The sequence below is a fragment of the Acanthisitta chloris genome, unplaced genomic scaffold (genome assembly GCF_000695815.1).
Source record: "Acanthisitta chloris isolate BGI_N310 unplaced genomic scaffold, ASM69581v1 scaffold8624, whole genome shotgun sequence".
Lineage (NCBI taxonomy): Eukaryota > Metazoa > Chordata > Aves > Passeriformes > Acanthisittidae > Acanthisitta > Acanthisitta chloris.
The window spans coordinates 26,576-49,163 of record NW_008667685.1 but is presented as its reverse complement, the minus strand read 5'-3'; the positions used below and the strand labels follow the sequence as shown (position 1 = coordinate 49,163).

The 22,588-nt window shown below is 43.4% G+C and overlaps 1 protein-coding gene across 1 annotated transcript in view; it reads right to left on the bottom strand.

Moving 5' to 3' along the window:
* Window positions 1–3,772: 3,772 nt before the first annotated feature.
* Window positions 3,773–22,588, bottom strand: part of ATP12A (ATPase, H+/K+ transporting, nongastric, alpha polypeptide) — a 20,280-nt gene continuing 1,464 nt past the window's right edge. The window contains exons 2-23 of the mRNA XM_009072601.1: window positions 21,954–22,097; window positions 20,387–20,446; window positions 19,262–19,465; window positions 18,562–18,675; window positions 18,274–18,408; window positions 17,609–17,726; window positions 16,522–16,790; window positions 15,627–15,825; window positions 14,859–14,968; window positions 14,053–14,187; window positions 13,599–13,791; window positions 13,224–13,399; window positions 12,093–12,229; window positions 11,079–11,229; window positions 8,913–9,081; window positions 7,895–8,049; window positions 7,199–7,322; window positions 6,814–6,959; window positions 6,021–6,154; window positions 4,735–4,836; window positions 3,975–4,066; window positions 3,773–3,810 (exon numbers count right to left, since the gene is read on the bottom strand). Of these exons, the coding sequence (XP_009070849.1) occupies window positions 3,782–3,810; window positions 3,975–4,066; window positions 4,735–4,836; window positions 6,021–6,154; window positions 6,814–6,959; window positions 7,199–7,322; window positions 7,895–8,049; window positions 8,913–9,081; window positions 11,079–11,229; window positions 12,093–12,229; window positions 13,224–13,399; window positions 13,599–13,791; window positions 14,053–14,187; window positions 14,859–14,968; window positions 15,627–15,825; window positions 16,522–16,790; window positions 17,609–17,726; window positions 18,274–18,408; window positions 18,562–18,675; window positions 19,262–19,465; window positions 20,387–20,446; window positions 21,954–22,097 (3,096 nt within the window). The 3' untranslated portion in view covers window positions 3,773–3,781. The remainder of the gene's footprint in view (window positions 3,811–3,974; window positions 4,067–4,734; window positions 4,837–6,020; window positions 6,155–6,813; window positions 6,960–7,198; window positions 7,323–7,894; window positions 8,050–8,912; window positions 9,082–11,078; window positions 11,230–12,092; window positions 12,230–13,223; window positions 13,400–13,598; window positions 13,792–14,052; window positions 14,188–14,858; window positions 14,969–15,626; window positions 15,826–16,521; window positions 16,791–17,608; window positions 17,727–18,273; window positions 18,409–18,561; window positions 18,676–19,261; window positions 19,466–20,386; window positions 20,447–21,953; window positions 22,098–22,588) is intronic.

Below are 22,588 nucleotides of genomic sequence, written 5' to 3'. Positions count from 1 at the left end.
CTGCTGAGGCTGCAGAGCTGACTCAAGGAATTTCCAAGAACTGAGTGGAGGAATTGCATTTTCTTTTGGTTTACTACTTAGCACAGAAGCCTTTCTTATGATTCATTTGTTCCTACATGTTTTCTCTCCTCTCAAATGATAAGAATAATGCTAATAATACTGAAGGCTCTGTGTGATACAGACTGTGCAAGGCTGAATGAAAAAACTATACATAGACCTGACCAGGAAAGCAATAATAGAAGGAGCTTTTCCAGCTCAACTTTTCAGATTCTGGCTCATAGTGTGAGTATTCTGCCCAGATTTGGAATTGAATTGAATCTCTACAACATTTTTGATGTGGGAGCCACAAGGACATGAAGTTGCTATGATGAACATCTTGAACCTGCTCACAAATGGGAGACAGAACAGATTAAAGGGCATAAATGATGCAGCACTAAGTGTAAAAATTAATATGTGATGGCACTTAAAACCTCATCATGAGATTGGAGGGAAGATGCCTCTGTGTCTATTTGAGTTGCTTCAGTTTGCAGCTGGATTGTCCCACCTCTGCACTTGTGAATAGTCCTAACTCTCTGAGTTTATGGGGTTAAACAAGGCCTTGAGGCCTGTGTTTAGTTCCACATTCACTTGCATCAGATCCCATAACCTCATGCCTTAGGTGGATGTCAACAGAGGATGGTTACACTGGGCTGGGAGGTCCTGCCTGCTGCTCCTGCACGTGTTGTCATGCAATGACCTGTCTTGTCCTGTGCAGTAACTCCCAGACTTGCTAGTTCTAACCAACATGCATACCAGGAGCAAATGCAGGATTCATTCTTTCCATGCCTTTGGCCTGTTTGTCCATATTTCTTTTGTAATACTGGAAAATCTCTGAGATTTAGAAACAGTGACTCTGTCTTCAGGGGTTCGTGGGCTTTGCCCTTTTTGAAAATTAATATTCCAATTTCTTCACTTCTCAATGGCTTTGCAAACCTCTGATTTGAGTTTTCTGCTCAGGCATCGATATGGTAAAACAGATTGCAAGGAATATTTTGTCCTTTCAACAAGATGTTTTTGTGATGGAGTCACAGGCAGCCAAGCTACAGAGCTGTCAGGGTGCACACATACACCCTCAGCCTCTCAGGAGAGCTCTGACTAAGCAATATTTGAAACACAAAGGAGCATTTGTTGGCAATTCTTGTTAAAAGAAAAGCTGACCCTTCAGGTATGAGAGCAAACCTCTTTCAGAATCATTTCCTGGCTCTGAGGTGTTGGATGCAGATCATCAGCTGACTTTGGTTTTGCTGTTACTCTTGTGGCTTTTTTTTTTTCCCCCCTAGAATGATTAGACATGTGGGAAAAATGAGGCTGCAATTCCTCCCCACTCACTCCTGCACAGAGGGGACATAAGAACATATATTTGCTAATAATGTCCAGACTAACAGGAGACACAATTCTTCTGCTCTTCTCTCAGGAGCATATCTTGATGATGAATGCATCACATCCATCTCCTAAGTTTTCCTCTCAAAACTTCTCATCTTTTCTCCTTTGCTGTTGAGGTTTTTTTCCAGCTTGCATTTCATTGTTTCTTCCTGGTTTTTTTATTTGACTGTTCCCAAACTAAGAGCAACCAAGTGCCAAAATTCTCTCTGATACTGGGGAGGATGTCTGTGTCAGACAGAGCCTGAATTGGTTTGTGGTCTGACTAAAGGATGTTGCTGGGAATATCATGAAAAAGTCAGATTGACTTCCAGTGTTATAGCTGTAACACAGTCACTTAGCCTCGAAATCCTGGGAAATTCCTCTCTATCCTCTTGTCTGTCTTTTCTGCTGTGGTGAGTCTGTGGGTACAATTTCATCATTTTGTTTTTGTTTTGCATTAGCAGCAACATGATATGTTGCCTGTGACTGCAGTTAGAGGTGCTGAGGTTCTCCAGGAGCAAAACCACATTCCAGCAGGAGATAGAACTCTCCTTTTCTTCCCCAGGGATGTGTTTGTGAGGTGATAACTGTCAGGATTTGGAGCACAAGTCCTTTCTGGAACACTTTGTTGTAGACTTGTTTTTCAGCCAGTGGAAAAAAAGACTCTTTCCTCTAGAGATGGTTTTGCAGAGCAACCACTGTGCTTTTAGATGGTATATTCCACACAGACTGCCCAGGTATCTTTCACACAAGCTGTTTCAAGCAGATGTATTTTGGTTTTGAAGTAAAACAAACATTGCTGTCTTCTTTCCTGGTTTTGAGCAGTAACTGCTCCCTCACATCTTGCCAAGCTGCTTCCCTTTTTCTTCCCATCTCTATTTGAACAGCTATTTGGGCTAAACCTGTAGATGCTGGAAAGCAGATTCTGTATTGCTCACCCTTGTAGGTTCTCCTTATAGCTTTCCTGTCTTTTAAAGACAGGATCAATCAGTGCTGACTCCTGACAGGTGTCAAGGTGTTGAAATGAGTCAGCTTGGCACCTCAGCTCTTGTTGTCCTGTGTTCCAGGATTGCATTAGCAGTGATAAGCAGCACCTTTATCTGGAACTCTGACTCACCCATTGTTTATGAGCTCATTTTCTGTTGCTCTTCCTCCTTCCTTTAGAATTCATTCTCATCTTCATGGCAAGCTATGAGAAGCACTGATCCCTGCTGTAACTGACACCCACTGGAATGCCCAGGCAGGTATAGAGGTGAGGAGTTTGGAGGAAGGACACTCACACCAGGCAAAGCAGCTCCTAGCACATAAGGGTGTAGACTTGTGGGAACAAGGCAAACACTCCTCTCCTTCCCCTCCCTCAGCTCTTCCCTTGGTTTCTCTGTCCTTGGCAATCCCTCTTGCTGTTTGCTGTTTTCTGCCTCTGTTTCCTCTGGAAAGCTTGTCTAGACTTGGATTTAAATGTGAAGGATTTAAATGTGAACTATTCGTCCCCATCATTTACTGTTTGCTTTAAATAAAACTGGTAAAGTCTTTATCTAAACAAGATGTGGGACCTACTGGTTCTTGCTAAAGTGACCATATCCAAGCCCTGATTTCAAACAGAACTTGAACTGGACCTAACTAATGCATCCTAAAGTCTGTTTTGCCATGGGGATTGTGACCTTTGACTGTGTGGAAAGTGAGCACTGAATTTGGGCTCTTAGTGTTCAAATCAACTGGTTGTGCTTTGATTCTTCAAGATGTTTAGCAAAACTGAACAGGTATTTCAAGTCTGTTGGTCTATTAATGAGGGCAAAAAAAAACCCCATGAGGTGCACATCTTTCCTCTTTGACCTCAGGTCCTTTCCTCTCCCACTCAGTTTCTCTTAGCCTTTATAAGAAAATGAGATAAAGAACAGTTTTCTGGAAAAAAAAAAGTTTTATTATCAAATTATTCCTATACAGCTCTTTTACCCTTGGTAAGGTAACACAGATCTATGTATGCACTCACTCGGAATTCAGTTCCACCAGAACAAAAATCAGCAAACAACACCTTTAGTGCAAATTAATGCCATAGATTAGATGGATTTTCTGCCTCTTTTTTTTTTCCTTTGTGTGTTTTCCTCTCTGAGTGCTCTCCAAGCTCATCTTTGAATGAGGGAAAATTGTACAGTTACAAAAATAGGTAGTATTTCAATTTCTAGACAAGTGTCAGCTTTACAGCACAGTGGGAGGTCATTTCTCAACCTCTAAAGTCCTTATTTCTTCATTAACTTCATGAAATCTCTTCACCCCATCACGGGGCTAATCCATGCTCCTGATTGCACAGACAGGACTTGAAAGCAGCAGAGGCTGAATCAGGTGGGGAAAAAGCTCTCCACGAGGAAGAAAAGGACCTGTTTCAATAATACATGTTCTTGTCCCACCAACCTGCAGGAAGAGAAGGGAGGAGAGAAAAAAAAATGAGTTTTTTTCACCTCAGAAAGGCAAAATGATCATTGGGAAGAAATGATCCCTTTTTAAGCTGTCACCTGTGAGTGAAAGGGTAGGAAGGGGCAGTTTATAATTAATTAATTAACTAGCAATGTTCTTACTTCCTGGGTATCTCCTGATGAGCAGCTTACGGAATTCATCATAGACCCATATCAAGATGGCAAATGGTACAGCCACAAACCAGTACTGAAACCTGGGAGAGAGGAAAAAGGGTCACATTCAATACTCAGCTGCACCTCTGGCATCTCTGTGCTATTCAATGTCACTAAAGGAGAATCTGTCCTTTTGGGTCTCTATTCTTCTTCTTAATTAAGCACTCCAACCATTACAGCTAAGATGATGTGCATGCAAACCTCCCAGTCTGAAATAGTTACTGAATGAATTGATCCCAGATCCTATTCAGAGGGAAATGTTGTCTGGTGGTGTTAGAGTCTTTGAAAATAGCAGAAAAATGGAACATATCTGACAGTGATCTATTTAAAATACAAGGTAAATGCTGTCTATTCTCACCCAGATATTGGAAATGCTGGGAAAATATCTGGGTGAGAAGAGTCAAATGTTTGTTTTACACAAGTGTAAATCTTCTCTGGGTGAGAAGATTTGAATGTTTGTTTTACACAAGCGAAAAACTCTTGTACAACAAGTAAGTCTCTGGATCCTGAGTGGTAAATCTAGCAGAAGCTATGGAATGATGTGGAAAGTATGACAATAATGTCCTTTTTGATCAAGAAGTAGCCCAATTTGCTCTTAATAATGAATATTCTTAACTATTTATCCTTGAATTATGCTGCATAATCATCCTACTCCCACTGTCTGTTTATACCTGGAGTGCAAGGGCAGCTTACTAGCATCAAAACTCACCTGAGTGGTGTGAAATTCAGGGCTGTGACATGGCCAAGACCATAGGTAAGAATCAAAGCAATTCCTATCTGGGAAAATATCCCAACCCAGATGACTTTGTTCCTGCAGAAAGACCAAAGGGGAAGGGTCACACACCTCTGCCCATGCACAGAAACCCTTTGCCACCACCAGAGTGTGGTGGTTGTGCTGTGCCCTGTGTCAGGTGAGCACTGCAGGCAGGTATAGGCTCTGTAGCCCTGTCTGATGTTGCATTTGCTCCTGGCTTTTCTGGTAGCATTCCTAAGCTCCCTAAAAAAAGCCTTAGGAAACACACAGTGTTCATTACTCATGGCTCCTGGTGGCAATTGTGAATGTGCCCAGTGTGTGACTCAGGTGTAAGAAGGAAATACACATAGGTGTAGGCTCTGTACCTGCAGATAAAGGATGGAAAACAAATTGCTTTCCTATCAGAACTACTGGGCCTGAATGCCTCCTTTTCTCTGTGCCCTCTGTCCCACTAGATAATTTTACCTCCTTGCCTTCCATGGGTTGAAGGGTACAGAGGGTGGTCAACCCTTAGGGAGTGTGACCAGCCTGGTATCTCCCCTTCTCCCAGCCTAAAAGTTATCTCAGAGAAGTCCAAATGATATCAATTGATAACTATATAAAGAAGTTAAGAAAATAATCTGCAAAGGAAACTCCCTTTTTTTTTTTTTTTGTAGTAAACACTTTAGTGAATGGAGAGTTAGTTTTAAGCTGATGCACTTTCAGAATAACCAGTCCAAGGTCTTTCTTTACAGAAAATCTCTATCCTGAAGTAGAAAAGGGGGTGAGGGAGGTGTTGTAAAATGTTTGTCTGAGATTTCTGATTGCTTAAGGCCAGACTTGGTCTTTGTGCAAAGGCTGAATGTGAGTGGGCCAAGTCACTTCTGAAATGAGCAGTAGGATAACCTGGAGTGTAGGCTGAGATTAGATATTAGGGGAAAAAAAATCCTTACTGTGAGGGTGCTGAGGCATTGGAATAGGTTGCCCTGAAAAGCTGTGGCTGCTCCATCCCTGGAAGTGTCCAAGGACAGGTTGGATGGAGCTTGGAGCAACCTGGGCTGGTGGAATGTGTCCCTAGAACTAGATGAGCTTTGAGCTCCTTCCAACCTAAACCTCTCTGTGCTTCTATGATAATACCTGAGACTTACAGAGAGGAAAAACACCTCCTCCTCAGTAATACCCTATTTCACCTACTTTAATGTCCCTTGCAGCCTAACCCTTCTGTGATTCTCTGTGACAGGTAAAAAATCTGCAGAACTTACTTGAAGAGGCCCTGGCGGAAAATGGAATTTCTTCTTGTTTTCCTGATGATCAGATCAGCCACTTGTTGGATGGTGATGCTGACAAAGAAGGCAGTGTAGCCTGTCCACTGCAGGTATGTCCTCTGGTATTTAGTCTGCACAGTGAAGGAAAAATCAAACAGTGTTAGATGAGACACTCATACCTCGTGCAAGCCACTGCAAAGCTTGATAGTAGGATTTATTTCAGTACCCAAGGTGTCAATGCAGAGTTATTCCAGATTTAGATACACAATGCTCTGATTTGGGCCAGCTCTAGTTTGCTAGTTGCTGTGACTGAGTCACGAGGCTGGAGCACGAGCGTGGTGTGAGGAGGTATTTATCTTGATTTATTAATGGCTTCTGTGCCTTGTGATTTCTGCAGGATGAGTGAGGGGGAGTGAGCAGGGAAAGGGGGAGGGAGAGACTGCAAACTGCTTGGTGGTGGTGTGTTCAGAAGCAAGGCTGAGACATGGTGATTATGATTGATTTTGATGGGTTTAAACATAAAGTCCAGAGGGGAAGATGCATCTCCAGGGGCTTTGACTCAGAGGGTGGCAAATTGTAGAAGAATGAATGAAAGAAGAGGCTGAATGAGAGAGCTGTGTGGCAGGAAGCTCTAAAGAGTCTATCCTGAGGAAACGTTGCATGAAAACTAACTACATTTGCATTTAGATCTCATTTTCATTCCCTATTCCTTTATTCTGGGAGAGAGTAGAGAATTTTAAAGTAACAGGTGGGCGAGAGACAGTGCAAGGAAGTTTCAGGGCTTCTTTACCCATTGCTGTCCATAGGAATCCTCAAAGTCATTAATGGCATTGCTTTCCCAGTTGACTCTCACACCCAGCAGTGTGGAAGGGAGGAAACCTTGCTCAGCATAGACAGTAAAGTAGGTTACAAAGGCTCCCACTGACTGCATGATACCTGCAAAAATCAAAGGGGGAGACATTAGGAAGCAGCAAAACTTAAGAGATGTGTTGGATCTATCTCCTATGGCCTGAAACATGCCACAGGTAGTTTTAAAACTCTTAGTGCTCTAAGGTTCTTTACCTCAGTAGGTAAAACCCTGTTGTGTGGTTGAATAATGAGCAAGAGAATTAGTAAGTTGGCAGAGGAAGGAGTTTGCTGGTCAAGACAGTGTTTGGGAGAGCAAGGCAACTTACCAATCTGCAGGTAGGAGTACACAGCCAGCTGATGGTTGACCAGCCTGTCCCTCCTTTTGTTCCGAGGTCTCCTGTTCATAATGTCACTCTCAGCTTTCTCATAGGCTAATGCTACGGAGGGGATCTGCAACAGAAACAAACCATCAGGGCCTTGGGAGCAGCATTTCTTGCTTCTCAGGGGCTTAGCAGCAAAGGTTCAGTTCTCAAGGGGTTCTGGTGGCATGTGCAGCCTTGTCAGGGCACACAGAGCAAAGGATCCCTGTGCCATTCTCTTGACATCTATCAAGGATTTGATAGATCTGGTGACGGTGTGACAATGCAAAAGGCTAGAGGATATGGAAAACATTAAAGGGTCTATCAGATCCCTTGGACTGGGCTCCTAAGAAATGTCTGGTGTTCATCCCCTGCAGCAATCTCTCAGATCTCTCAATTGGAACACACTGATATTTGCTTACTGCTGATTTTACCTTTCAGCAAGGATCAGAAGGTACTGCTTTCTGCTCCCTCTCTGCAGCTTGTTGGCCTCTTCTGCTCTCCTTTCTCTACACCTGATTGCTTTTAACCTCCTCTCCCACTCCCTTGTTACTCAGCTGCAGAGTAAGGCAACTAACTCTTCCTCTGTTCTGCATATCCCTTTGCACCTTCTCTCCCTTGACATGGTACTCCAGCAGAATAACCCAAAGGTTCCCAACTTACAATGTCTGTGCCCAGGTCAATGAACAGGATGGTGATGGTGCCAATGGGCATTGGAATGCTGGCAATGATGTAGATGAGGAAGGGACAGAGCTCAGCAATGTTCTTAGTCAGGGTGTAAGCAATTGTTTTCTTCAGGTTGTCAAAGATCAGGCGACCTGGGGGAACAGCAAACACTTCTGTAAAAGCTCATTATCAATGGGGTTTTTTTCCAGAAAAACGACCTGGGGGAACAGCAAACACTTCTGTTAAAGCTCATTATCAATGGGTTTTTTTCCAGAAAAATAAGGTGAAAATTTTAAGTAAAAGAAGTGAAAACATGTACTACTTATGTCTACTTTCCTCATGCATTTTGTGTTTTGATTTCATTTCTTTTTAAACTACTAACCTACTTTTCCTTAGAGCCTTCTGGAAATTTAAGTGTAATAAAAAAACTCTCTTTCAGTGAGAAAGTTTGAGGGGAAAAGTTCCATTTCACAATTGGACTTTTAGATAAAATTTTAATTCTTAATGAACTTCATATATAACTTTAGTTATTGAGAAAGTTTGAGGGGAAAAGTTCCATTCCACAACTGGACTTTTAGATAAAATTTTAATTCTAGATGAACTTCATATATAACTTTAGTTATGATGGAAACCACAAGGTGTGTAAAAGGTGTTACTGTCATAGGTGGAGCACAGTGAAGGTGATGTGTGAGCAAGTAATAGAGTGAAAATAGAGAAGAGAGTTTGCATCTTTGTGAGGCTCCAAACTCATTGGGAAGTGCTTTTTTGTCTGGAGCTTGATCAAGCAGCAGTAGCAGATCAATGCTATGTGTGAGACAGGGATGATTTCCTCAAGGTCTGATTGTCATGTATATAAATGGAATTAACTCCCAGTTTTCCCAAATATCAAAATCACATTTCCAAATGCAGAAAAAGAAAAAGGAGAAGGTGAGTGAAGAAGGGAAGGCTCAGGAGAATCAGTGCTGTTTGCTGTCAGCAGCTTTCAGCTCAGAGTGAAGAGCAACATTATCTTTACCTTCCTCCACTCCTGTGACAATAGAAGCAAAGTTATCATCCAGCAGTACCATATCAGCTGCATTTTTAGCTGCATCAGAACCAGCAATACCCATAGCAATTCCAATATCTGCTTTTTTAAGAGCAGGAGAGTCATTGACTCCATCTCCAGTCACGGCAACCACTGCTCCCTGGAACACACAAAAGGATCCAGATGTGGGTTTTGTGAGGAGATGGTGCTGTCTGCCCCTCAGACCAGTCTGCTCTCAGCACACTCTCTGTCTTTAAACCTCTAGAATAAAGATGCTGATATGAAGATCTGAATCCTCTTTGTACCCACACAAAAAAAGGATCAGGGGTTAGGGTTAGGACAGCAACCTCAGACTTGTGTGGTAATGTCTACGTCCCATTTGGTCATCTAGGTTCCCTTTGAGGTGGAAATATGAGAAATTCAGGGCTGTGATTTACTACATCCTTCAGAATAGAGATCTCAAGTAGATGCCCTTAAAATGCAATTAATCTGATGGTTTATTTCTGTGGAATATAAGGAAGCTTAAAGATGGAGATGTCCATCTATATATGCATATCTACCCCAGTATGAGCAGAGCCAGACTCACCTCTGACCTCTGTGGGAGATTGGATTGGCACAACATGTTCTGCCCTTTCTGTTTGGCAAAGTGCCCACAGAATCAGTCAGGTATCATCTTAATTGCAAGTTATGTAACTGTTGAGTTAGAGCTCATCCTCTCCCAACAGCTTCTGGCCATCCCCACTCTATAGCTTCAGTAATCCAAAAGATGGAAAACTGATTATCCAACTCAGCTTCTTTGTTATCTTCCAATGAAACCTCAACTGCAGCTAAAGGTCTTGTTCCAGCTGATGCAAAATTCATGGCTTGGTGCAACACAGAGTGTTCTGAGTGGGGAAAAGCCTGACAAACTGATTAATAGAAATGCTGAGTGTCCTGTCCCTGTGGGGATTTAGCACAGTGTCACTACCTATAAATAATGCCATGTACAGAAGAGCTTATAAGCTCTAAGCACTAAACATAGCATGTAGACTGGCCTGAGTTGAGGGGGGGGAAGGTGCTCCTTTTCATCCTTTAAAGAGCCAAATCTACCAGGATTGGGTGTCTGAGCAGTGCAGAACACATTTACCTCCCACTAGCCAAACAGAGACCATTCAAAAAAATTCAAAGAGAGATGAAATTGAAAGATTTTATCTTATCTTTTTACTCTCCTGGAAGCAGTTCAGGCTTAAACCCAACGAGCTGATAATGCTGATTGGAAAGCTTAGTGCTGGCAGAGCTACAGAAATACAATGATGTCTTGTGCCACATCTCCTGCTCTGCAAAGTTCAGGCACAGCACTAGTGTGGCTTTCCATTCACAGCATCTCCTTGTTAGATGGCGTTTCTGAGGGGAGAATCTTTTGATGGCAATTTGCATCTTTTACAGAGTTTTCTCTGTGTCATTTCTTTCCCTTCTGCCTCCAGTGCTGGCTGCACTCCACACTCCTTTACATAATACTGCCCGTGGATGGGAGAAGCTCTCTTTAAATCCTGCTTTCTGGGGGCTGATTTACAGCCTCTGAAAGCAACAGAGCTGAGGTTTGGTCATACATAAATCATTCTGTGACATTCTGTGGGATCCACACCTTAGAATCATATATCGTTTAGGCTGGAAAAGACCTTTTGGTTCCCTGAGCCCAACTCTTCACCCAGCACTGCCAAGTCCACCACTGAACTGTTTCACTCCTAAACATTCCTGTGGGCAGGAGAACATAGGTCTCAATGGCCACAAGAGATAAGATGAGAGGATGTGGGAGCATGTTGCTTTTTATCTAAGTTTAAAGAATTCCTGAGAGAATGCTCCTTCCCAAGCAGTGCACAGGAGGTACAGCTACTTCTCAGAGCTATAAGCCAAATCCAGACCCTGAGTGCAGCTCCAAACTCAGGGAAAGCTCATTTTGTCACTGGGAGTTCAGAGGAATTTGAGTAGCTTGGATTCTGTCCAGGCAGTGTTTGTGGCAATCTGTTAGATAAAGTTCTTGCACAGCGTATAATAAACAGAGCCAGTGAGAATTGGCTTCCACCCTCTCACCCTGAGGCTGATACCTGTGGAAAGCTCCTGCCCTAATGAAAACCATCAAACCATATCTCTGTGTAACCTTTCACACCTCTTACTCACCTGTCTCTGACAGCCTTCAACAATAATCAGTTTCTGCTGGGGCGATGTCCGAGCAAAGACAATCTCCGAGTGGTTACACAAGATTTCATCCAGCTGCTCCGAGTTCATATCCTTCAGCTCCATCCCATTAACCACTGCTGCTGTGGCTTCTCTGTAAGAGCCACAGGGAATTTACAGCTGGAAAGGCTCAGAGGAAAGCAAGGGCACTCGTGGAATGTGTGGGGATGGATAGTGAGAAAGCAGCAAGTTGAGTTAATTTCAGAAGTATTTGTTGTTAATCAGCAGGTGCTGAATGAAATGCAGAAATGCAGAGGGAATTGCAGTTACCTGGATACAGAGTGGAATCATTGAAGCTTCCTCCTGACCAGCAGGAAATGCATTTTAAAGAGGTCTCTCAGTGGGAGGGGAGACAGTGGAAGAGAAAGACATTTCTTCTGTGAACAGCTTTATCTTTCTCTTGTGGTATTATTTTTATTTTTTTTTCATATTTAATGAGTGAAAGAGGAATTTGTGCTGATGGTTCTTAGGTCATGGGATTCTGAATTTTGCTTTTCATTTGGGTGTGTTTTGTCAAATGGGCAGTGACAGCAAATCCATCGTAGTTTGTTAAGGGTTGGAATGGAGCTTAGAGATGATCCAGCCCCAACCCCCTGCCCTGGGCAGGGACACCTCCCACCAGAGCAGGTTGCTCAAGGCTTCATCCAACCTGGCTGTGAACACTGCCAGGGTTGGGGCAGCCACAGCCTCCCTGGACAACCTGTGCCAGTGTCTTAAATATGATCTGTAAAGCCTAATTTGCTGGTTTTTTTTCAAGAGTAGCAAGATGAGCCTCTGAGTAAACGGAAGGTTGTTTAGGTAGGGATGAAAGACTGGATGGAGACAACAGCTGGGAATGGATTATGGACTAGGAAAGCAAAAAGCAGCTGGGATGGAGAGGTAGAAAAGCACTGTATGGGAGGAGAAGGCACAGGAAAATGAGCCCACGGGTACTCCCCACACTCTGTTTGCTCTCACCGTCTGTTGACTTGCTCGACAGGAATGTTGAGGCGCTTGGCAATGTCCTCCACGGTCTCACTGGTGGCTGAGATGATGCCCACGCTCTTGGCAATGGCTTTGGCCGTGATTGGATGGTCTCCAGTGACCATGATAACCTGAGCAAGGGACAAGCACTCAGGCTGAGTGACAAATGGCTGTGCCATGGCTGGGGCGAGATAAGGTGAAATATCTATTGTTGCAGACCAGGAAGCAGCTTGGGATGACAAAACTGGAAAGCTGTGCTATGTACATAGCAAAGGGAGGTTATCACTAGGAATTACTGAGCTCCAGATTGACATCTGGGCTCTGCCTCTCCTTATTGGGGCTGTTTTATCAGGGCTGTAAAGGAAAAGCTTGTCACAGGCAGCAAGGTTAGAATAATGCAGAAGAAAGAAGCCTTTATATAAGTGTCTATATTAGGTATGTTCATTGGTGAGAGTTCGTTAGAATATTGCAGCTTAAAATGGATCCTTGTGACTGAGGTGTCCTGACAGATAAGACACAGCTTTTTCTTGTCCTTTTGAAAAAAAATTGCCAGATTTGTCTTCAGGCTACAGCAAATTTCATCAGGGTTGGAGCTTGGGCTTCATCTCATTTGAGACCAGTAATTTCAAATATGATTTTCCTTTCTTTAGTTAGATTTCACCTCTGCTCAAGAGATGAAAGTTACTTGTGGGTCCCCTGGGAGTGAAATTAGGGGAATTACTGCTTCAGGTTCAACTTGAACAGTTTCGCCTAATCAGAGGTGTAGCCCTGTATCCTGCTGCCTTCTCCAGGATTTTTTCTGTCACCTTACCCTGTTCACAAGCAGGTAATTCTACCTGGTATGTCTTCTGTATTCTAGGAATGGATCTGATGAGACAGACCTGAGCTTTTGCCAATGTGGATTTTTGGTTTGGGGCTTCTGGGCAGTTCCTAGAATCTGATTCCCACTTAGATTCAATTATTTTCCCTCTGGGAACCTTTGAGTAGTTTCAAGTTACAATTACATTAAGAAATGTTTAGATATTTGGTAGTTGTTGCTCCAAAAACACTTCATAACAATGTGATAGAAGATCTTAAAAGGTGTATTAGCAGGAGTCTTTCTGTTTTCCACTGTATCATCCCTACCTTGATCCCAGCACTGCGGCACTTTGAGACAGCATCTGGCACTGTGGAACGAGGTGGGTCAATCATAGATAAGAGCCCAACAAAGCACAGGTTGGAGGTTGGGAAGTTCATGGTGTCTGTGTCAAACTGGTAGGTGTCTGGAAACTCATTTTCAGGCAGATACAAGTGACAGAAACCTGCAAAGAAACTTAGTTTGATGGGATGTATAGAACATAATGGGAGAAAAAGGAGAGCTTGCTGTAACACATCAGGGTTTGCTCTTGCCCATGGAACTCCAGTGCATTTAACCACAATTCCAGACGTGCTGGACTATGCCAAGATTTTAAAGCCCATTTTACACTGCACTTCTCTGACAGTCCCTCCAGTTGCACTCACCAAGCACTCTCTCTCCCATGCCCCCCAGCTCCATGTATGCTGTTTGGAAAGCTTCTGCCTTCTCACTGTCCAGTGGTTCTTCTTTGCCATTGATCATGATGGTGCTGCACCTCTCCAAAATCCTCTCTGGGGCACCTTTCATCACCAGCAGAAAGCGTTTGTCGTTGGGGTCGTCAGTCTCGTGGATGGAAAGCTGTGTGCCACAAAGAGTATACATGGTTCTCATTTGCCTCTAGTTTTGGCCACACACATGGAAATAATGTTTCTTCTTTTCCATGAGGATATCAGACATTCCATCAAATGGAATGATTTATACTTATTATCACTTAAATTCGCTGCGTTATTGAGTTACTCCCTTAAGACTTTTTAGGTCACACACAGTCACATTAGACCCAGAGAGAGAAATGGTTCAAGTTAAAAACAATCTGGCATGATTCCCAAAAGTGAAACACACCTGGAATTTGTTGGTAGAGTTGAAAGGAATTTCAGCCACTTTCTTGTTCTGTGCTCTGATATTCATGACATCACCCAAAATGACTTCAGAAAACTTCAGCAGAGCTGTCTCGGAGGCATCACCCACCACAACTCTCTGTGTGCACAAAGGGAGAAACATTCCATAGCACATGTACTTTTGCACTTCCATGATTTTGTAATACACTGTTTGTTTCAGCAGCAATTAATCTGCATTTCTAGACTCAAGTTGTCCTGGAAAATTATTACAGAGATGTCTCTTTTACACTTGGAGTTAGAACTAAGCTGGAGCAAAGAGAGGAAATTAAGGTGTGATTCTGTCAAGCAGATTTGTGGTCACCCTCAGGTTCGTGTGGTGCTTTGTACCCCAGTTCTAGGGTAGCAGAGGCAGGTACAGGTGAGCTAAGTGAGACACAAATCTCTTAGAGGAAGGCATTGATGAAATAAGCAGTAGAAATCAGGGATATGTTCTGGTAGTCACCAGAATTTACTACCTACATTTGTAAAGACATGAATTGAGTAGTGTTCACCTTTGCTATATTATATGAATAGTGTAGTAATTACTAGTGTAGAGATTCTTGCTACTTGTATTGCATTTTTCCTGACTGGCACAATTGCTCTTGGCAGTGTGAGGTTTCTTCCCTGTGCTAGATGTTGTGTGAGTGCCCAGCAGTAATACCAATGTCAACAGCAGCATAGAAGAAGGTTGACTTGGTGAAATGGAGGAGATTATTAAAGCCCAAACAGAACATCTCATTGTTCTTGCAGAGGAAGGGAAAGAAGCAGTACCTTCATTATGGGGAGGTTCTCCTGCCCTGGTCGGAATTCTGCTCGGTTGCACAGAGTGACAATTTTTGATAACGCTGCCCATGACGGAGAACTTTGATCAAAGGGCTGAGCTGAGAGAAGCAAATACACATTGCAGCCTTTAGCATTTTGCATGATACAAGTATCCTATATTATATACTAAAAGTATGTGGCTGCTCCATCCCTGGGAGTGTTCCAGGCCAGGTTGGATGGGGCTTGGAGCAACCTGGGCTGGTGGAAGATGTCCCTGTCCATGGCAGGGGGTGGAACAAGATAATCTTTAAGGTCTCTTCCAACCCAAACCATTCTGGGATTCTATGCTAAGTAGAAGGTTAAGTTTGAAACAGGATGGACATATTTGCAGAAGAGAATTGTCCTTTTGACAGGTTCTGTTACGGGAAAACCATTTGACGCAAACTTTTCCACCCGTCGGTTAGCTGTGCTGCCAAAGGGGTTTAGGTGATGTTTCTGTTTATTTCCCTATGTCTACTGTTGGCAAAAGGCTCTAGATTAGAGCTTTCAACATGCTTTTTATGAGTGGAGTTCAAGTATTAATTCCCTGTCACATCTCTGTGTGGCTAAGAAGGGACTTTGCTATGCACACCACACTTCTGTGTGGAAGGAAGACAAGTCTGGTTTAGCTATCAAAAGACATTCCCATGGACATCAGTTGGCAGCTGGTAGAGTATGAACATCATGGGTATGATCCAAATTGCTTCCCCTTCCCACATCCCCCATTGCCATATTTACTTGTTTGATCTTCACTGGTGTCAGCTGAGTAGATCTGATTATCAAACCAGAGGTGAGCAACAGTCATCCTGTTCTGTGTGAGGGTCCCTGTCTTGTCAGAGCAGATGATGGAGGTAGAGCCAAGGGTTTCTACAGCTTCCAAATTCTTCACCAAACAATTCTTCTTTGCCATGCGCTTGGCTGTCAGGGACAGACTCACCTGGCAGGGGTAAAGAAGCTCAGCTGTTAGTGAGGTGCAATGAGGTCACATACTCCAGTCAGGGGTTTGATGTTTATTCTTTTTTAGGAAGAGAACATTTTAAATCTTTTGCCTTTGGTCACTGCAGTGCAATTCCCCCCACACACTTTTTATTCAGCTCTAACTAGCACAAGTACATTTGCTGCTGAGAGGAACCTCATTGCCTGCTGATAGAAATAAGAAAGCCTTATCAGTTAAGAGGCTTTTTTAAGAAGAACCTACCAAAAGGAGGGAGATCTTAGTCACCAGCTTAGTGAATCCTGAAATGATTCTCTGCATTATTGCTGGTTGTATTGCTGGTGTGCTTCAGAGCTAAAAGTGCTTAGCAGGGATTTTAGTGGTGCCACACGTGTTAGTAAGTGGAGTTTTCATGCAACTTTCAGGGTACAATGTCCTCATTTTCAAATGGGAACAGGTTGTGGGGAAATGAGTCACATCATTCTGCTGGTTAGCAATGGAGGCAGAACAGTACTTGAAGAACCTTATTTCAGACTAGATTGTTGTGCTGTGGCTTTTAAGGTTAATGACTCAGTTATGCCAGAATTACCAGATGAAGTGTGTTACCCTTCTTGCAAAAAAACCCAAACCCACCTCTATTTCAAACTCAACTCAGCCAAGAACTGGAATGACAACCAATTGTTTCCAACCCAAACTCACCGTTACTGTGGCCAACAGTCCCTCTGGCACGTTTGCCACAATGATGCCAATGAGGAAGATGATGGAGTCCAGGATCTTGTATCTCATTGAGACAGATATAATGAAGAAGAGGACCCCGATGGAAATGGCCACTCCTGCCACCATGTAGACAAAGTGTTCTATCTCAATAGCAATGGGTGTCTTCTCATTGCCCACCCCCGAGGCGAGGGAGGCGATGCGCCCGATGATGGTGCGATCCCCAGTGTTGATGACAATGCCAGTGGCAGTGCCTGCAGGGACACAAAAACTGTCAGCTCCAGGAGGCACAAGTACTTAGAGGTATCTGCAACTTGGCATTCCTAAAGTAGCTGGTGGAAAAACCACAAGGAAACCACAATTAAATGATTGTTGCACCCATAACCAGGCTAGATGTTACAACAGAGGTCTTGCAGGTTGGTACTGTGACTAGCCCAAGGCTTTATTTTGGTGTGCTTGGGACAATTATAGAAGTCAGCTCCAGGAGGCACAAGTACTTAGAGGTATCTGCAACTTGGCATTCCTAAAGTAGCTGGTGGAAAAACCACAAGGAAACCACAATTAAATGATTGTTGCACCCATAACCAGGCTAGATGTTACAACAGAGGTCTTGCAGGTTGGTACTGTGACTAGCCCAAGGCTTTATTTTGGTGTGCTTGGGACAATTATAGAATCATAGATTGTTAGGGGGTTGGAATGGAGCATAGAGATCGTCCAGTCCCAACCCTCTGCCCTGGGCAGGGACACCTCCCACCACAGCAGGCTGCTCAAGGCTTCAGCCAACCTGGAATGAACACTGCCAGGGTTGGGGCATCCAGAATCTCTCTAGGCAACCTGTGTCAGTGTCTCACCACCCTCACAGGGAAACACATCTTCCTAATGTCTAATCTAAATTCCCCTTTCAATCTATCCCCATGACTCCTTGTCCTATTACTACAGTTCCTAACAAAGTCTCTTGTGAGTAGTTGAACCCTTCTAAAGTTTCTTGAAGTAGAATTGCTGAAATGAGTTGGCAGGACTAGGCAGACCCTGTGCAGGTGTCATTTCTGAAGGGTCTTATCTCTCTACTCACCTTCCACACAGGTGGTGGAGTAGAAGGCAATGTTCTTGGTCTCCAGGGGGTTCTCATGGGTGAAGTCACAGGAGCGAGACTGTGGCTCTGATTCCCCTGTGAGTGAAGAATTGTCCACCTTTAATGAAAGGGAGACATGCCCAGATTAAAGTTAGTAACATTCAAATGATGTCTAGCCCAGAAAGGCAAGGTGGCAGCTTATTTATTAATAATCAGTGACAGGGCCATAAAAATATCTCAGTGCCTTTTCTCTGAGTTGCTGTTGTCACTGACAGAATCTGTTTCTGTGGGAATTCAGTTCAGTCAATGCTCTGTGTCTGTCTGGGATTTTCAGTAGCAGCCTGAAAGAAAACACAGTTTGAAGATCTGCCTCCAGGTCTCTGGAAACTGTCAATACTTTATTGGTGTTTCTGGCTTTGTTCTGACAAAGAGCATTGCTAGAACACGACATGGACCTAAGGGCTCCTTTTGATGTTAGGAAAGTGGAGATGTTAGTCATAGACGAGCTGAGCATCACAGTATCATTTCTGCCCTCTGATTTAATGAGATTGTATCTATTAGAGCTCTAACAGCTCATAGTGGGTGTGTAGAAATTCTTTCTCTGTGATAAAAGCCTCTAAACCATCTCTTCCCAGTTTCCCTGTGCTCCTCAAAGTCCTGTTTACCTTACAACCCTGAGCAGAGATGAGGCGAATATCTGCTGGGATCCTGTCTCCACCCTTTATCTCCACAATGTCCCCAACCACCAGCTGGTCTGCTGGCAGCTCCTTCTTCTCTGCATCTCTGATGACAAGAGCTTGCTGAAAGACATAAGTGTGACAAAAATGAGCCTTGTGCCATCTTCTAAACCTCCTGCCAAGAGGTGCACTCAGGTTGAACTTCTTGCACTTCTGTCATTTCCAGGTGCATAGTTAGGATGAAATTTTATCTCAGTTGTAAGATGTGGTTCTCACCTGTGGGATCATCTTACTGAAGCTGGCCATGATGTTTGTGCTTTTAGCTTCTTGATAGTAAGCAAAGATACCAGTGAGGATGACAACCAGTGCCAGGACTACTCCGAGGTAGAGCTAATCAATAAAAGACATAATCCAGTTAATTTAAGACAAGTGTCCAGCAATTCTTCTGCTAGAATAAATCACAATCTGTGCTGCTCCAGCAGGCTTTTAAAATGAGATATTGGTCAGGTTAAAAGACAATATAAGAAAAGAACTTTCAAGGTTTGCCCTGGAAAGGATCAAGTAAAGCTTTCTGAGGATGAAAAGGGCTTTTAATAGCAATTTTCCCATCTCTCTAAAAGCTTCTTATAAGCTGTACCTAACACAAACCTGAACAAATCACATTCCTAGCAGAGTGTAACTCATGAGGGAATTAGTCAAAGGTTCTGGAGCTCTTTGTGGACTTTAGTATTGCTCTTTTGAGCTCTCAAGAACTGTGATTCTGCCCAGTGGTTATAAAAGCTTTGCATAGGCACCCTCTGGACAGAAGTGGTATGTTAGGTATTCCAGCATTTATCAGGAATGTTCAGCAGTAGAAGGAGAGTCCTGCAGGAGTAAGAGGCCTCCTTGTAGTTACTGAATAACTGTGAAGTAGTGTTGAAATTGCTTCAGTTGTCGCAGGGTCAAATACTCACTTTGTGGTTATTCATCTACTTACATTGTCAAAGGGTGATTCAGCTCCCTGGGCAAGCTGAATGCCAAAGGAAATCCAGGAGAAGACAGCTCCTATCCATAAGAGGATAGAAAACCCTCCCACCATCTGCTTGAGGAACTTCACAATTTCAGGGGTGGCCTTGGGGGGAGTGAGTGAGTTGGGGCCATCCCGGGCCAAAATCTCTGCTGCTCTTGCACTAGAGAGACCCTGCAAAAAAAAAAAAAAAATAATAATGACACGTTTCAAACTAAGGCACAAGAAAACAGATTTTTACCTTGACTCAGAACAAAATTCTGCTGGTGAAGTGTTGTAATTAAGGTTGTTTGGAAAATGCTGCTGTTTAAATGTTGTTTGGGTCACAGATCAGCTGCAGGAAGCTGCACCTCGGATTTTCACAGTGGTGATAGGTAGTAATAACTATTAGTTATTAGTTATAATAGTAGCTCTGAGTTATCTGCTGCAAAGAAACAGATCTCTCTTTACTGGAGCACTGAATTTGGGGCCATGGAGAGCAGGAATTTCATTCTGTCAATTATCAACCTCTCTTAAATATCCAGTCCACCTGTACTAGGTGTTTGGAAAATCAGAGGAGAACAGACATCAGTTCTTTTGCTGCTGTTTCTGCATTTCCACAAGGCATTTGTAGCTCATTGGTTTCTTGAAGTTCTTGTCTGTACTCAAGTCGTGTTCAGTGCTTTGATATTCAATTGTCAGGTGTCAAAGGGACTCAGGTGTTTAGTTTCTAGTATTTCCTTCCAAATCAAATCATCCCATGAAGTCCTTTGCTATAAATTGGTACAGACACTGCCAGTGAAAAATGGGTTGAAGTGAAATCAGACCATCAGATAAAAGCTTTAGAGAAGCTGAGGTCCTGGTGCAAACCCTGAGGTCACACTCTGTGCAGGGATTTTGGTTTCAAAAGAGCAGTTCAGCCTTCTTCAGATTTGAGAGAAACTCCACTTTAAATCCAGGTCAGTGCTGCACGTTGACTTGCTGCTTTAGGCTTTGCTGGGAGCAGCAGACACCACACAAACAGCTATCAATTCTTTCCTGCAGCTCCTGAGGAGCTCTGGCTAGGCCAGAGGCAACTGGTTGAGGCAGTTTCTTAATGATGCCCTAGGGACTTACTTTGTTTATGCTTGTACCATATTTCTTCTCCAGTTCCGAAGTGCTGAGTCTGTGGTCATCCTGCATTGCAAAGGGAGAGAAAAGGGTTGTGAGCAGAAGGTCACCCTGTTGACACGTTTGTTTTGAATGCTCAAGGGCCTGGGAGTGTGGATCCAATTGCTTGTGACATCCCACTTTGATTAACAGCCAGTTTGCATATAGATGAGCACAATATCTTCCACTGGAGGATGATCTTTTCTTTAGGTTTGCAGAGTACTTTTGTAAGTAGCTCCCTCCTCCAGCAAATCTGTCACAAGAACAGAATGGTGTGCTCATGCTAAGGCTGCTTGCCACAAGGGTCTGTGCTCCTTTCAGACAAATAACTCCTCTCTGCTTGCTACAGGACTTGCTACCACAGGCAATGTCAGAAGAGGTGTGACCAGCAGCTCTGCCCTTGATTGCCAGGGCAGAGCATGTGAAATTAGCCACCACAGCCTTGGAGAAAGAGGCAACAGGTTGTAACCACAGTTAAAAAGGGTGTGGGAGAGGGAAATCTCAAAGCTCTTCTCCTTTGCCTGCAGTGACACCTCTGTGGTATCATTGGCCTAATTATATCTTGTGCTGAACTGAGATTTAGAAGCCAAGAATTTGAGAGATCTCACAATTGTTTTCACAGGGTGATTCATGGATACTTGGATGAGTCAATTAACTTGTCTGTGCTTTGGTTTCTCTTTAGAAACACCAGGGTGATGTTACATTCCCTGGTGGCAAACATAAAATGGACTGAGCAATATTTAGCTGGTACTGGGCAGATCTTGGAAACACGATGGGTAAATTGGTCATAGAATCATGGAATCAATGGCCCATTTGGGGGTTTCTTTGCCTTTGCAATCCCACCCAGGCTGTAAATAGCCTCTCCTCTGAGCTGCTCTCAAAGCAATTCCAGAAAGAGGTCAGTATAATTACCTTCACGTCTCAGATTGGGAAACTGGAATGTATAGAGAGGAAGCAACATTTCCAAGAGTAGCCAGCAGGTCAGGAACAAACCATAGGGAAATACAGGTTTCTTGAGCTCAGTGCCCTGTCCTTGAAGTATAGTGCAGATTTCCAAGAGTAGCCAGCAGGTCAGGAGCAAACCATAGGGAAAATAAAGGTTTCTTGAGCTTAGTGCCCTGTCCTTGAAGTACAGTGCACTTGGTTTGGGGGATAAAACCCTGTGCTGTAAGCTGAGACATGTTTCTAGAGCTCCTGGAAGTCTCTGGAGCAAAATGCCTCTGCCTTCCCCTCTGTTTCCTGGCTGGCTGTGCTAGTGGCACTTGTCAGGAAATGCCAATGGCAGTTCTTCCATCTGGGCAAAACCTCATTTTTAGGAAAATAATGTTCTGTACCATTGGTGGCTTAATGAAACCAGATTCAGTCTTTCATTTTAGGTATTAATCTTGCACAGCATTTTTCTGACACCCTCCAAGAGGGTGAGGAAGCAAATCTTTCCCTGGGTTAGAATGTTCAAATGTTAGTGCATTGACATCTCACTCCCCTTCCCTGCATTTCACTCAGGCTGGTGCAGTGGGAGCTCAGCAACACTCACCAGGTCCAGTTCTTTCTTAAGTTCCTCTGTTTTCTTTTTCTTCTTGTTGCCTTTTAAGTCTTTGAACTTCTCATCCTCTTCAATCTCTGTTTTATGCAGATCTTTCGTCCCATAGATCTCCACTGAGTAAACATCAGACCTTTTCTGTAAAAGACCACAAGTCAAACTCTGTCAAATCTACTGGGTTTAGACAAGCTACAAATTGCTACTGTCCCTTTTCCCTGACACCTTAGAGTTCTTGTTCCTCTCCTATCCTCAGGTCCATTCAGTGTGTGTTATAGTCAACATTCAGCAGCTGCAAACAATTTCTGGCCTAACACCAAGGATAGGAACACTAAGCATTGCTAGTGCTGACTATTAAGTCATTTCTCAGCTCCAAGAAGAGATCAATGTAAAAGCAAAAGAGAGGGAAAAGTATTCATTGAGAACTTGCTTGACTCTGGAGCTTTTTAGATCTGTGACTTCAAGGTTTAATTTTTTTCATTAAAATTGACATTTGCACATTTCTATTTACACTGGAGACAGAGACAAACAGCAGACTGAGAGCCAAGGACAAGTCAGGCTGTTTCCTTTCATGCAGAGCTCAGAAGTGACAGAGTTAGCAAACTCTTCATTCCTTTTTTGCCAATCTACTC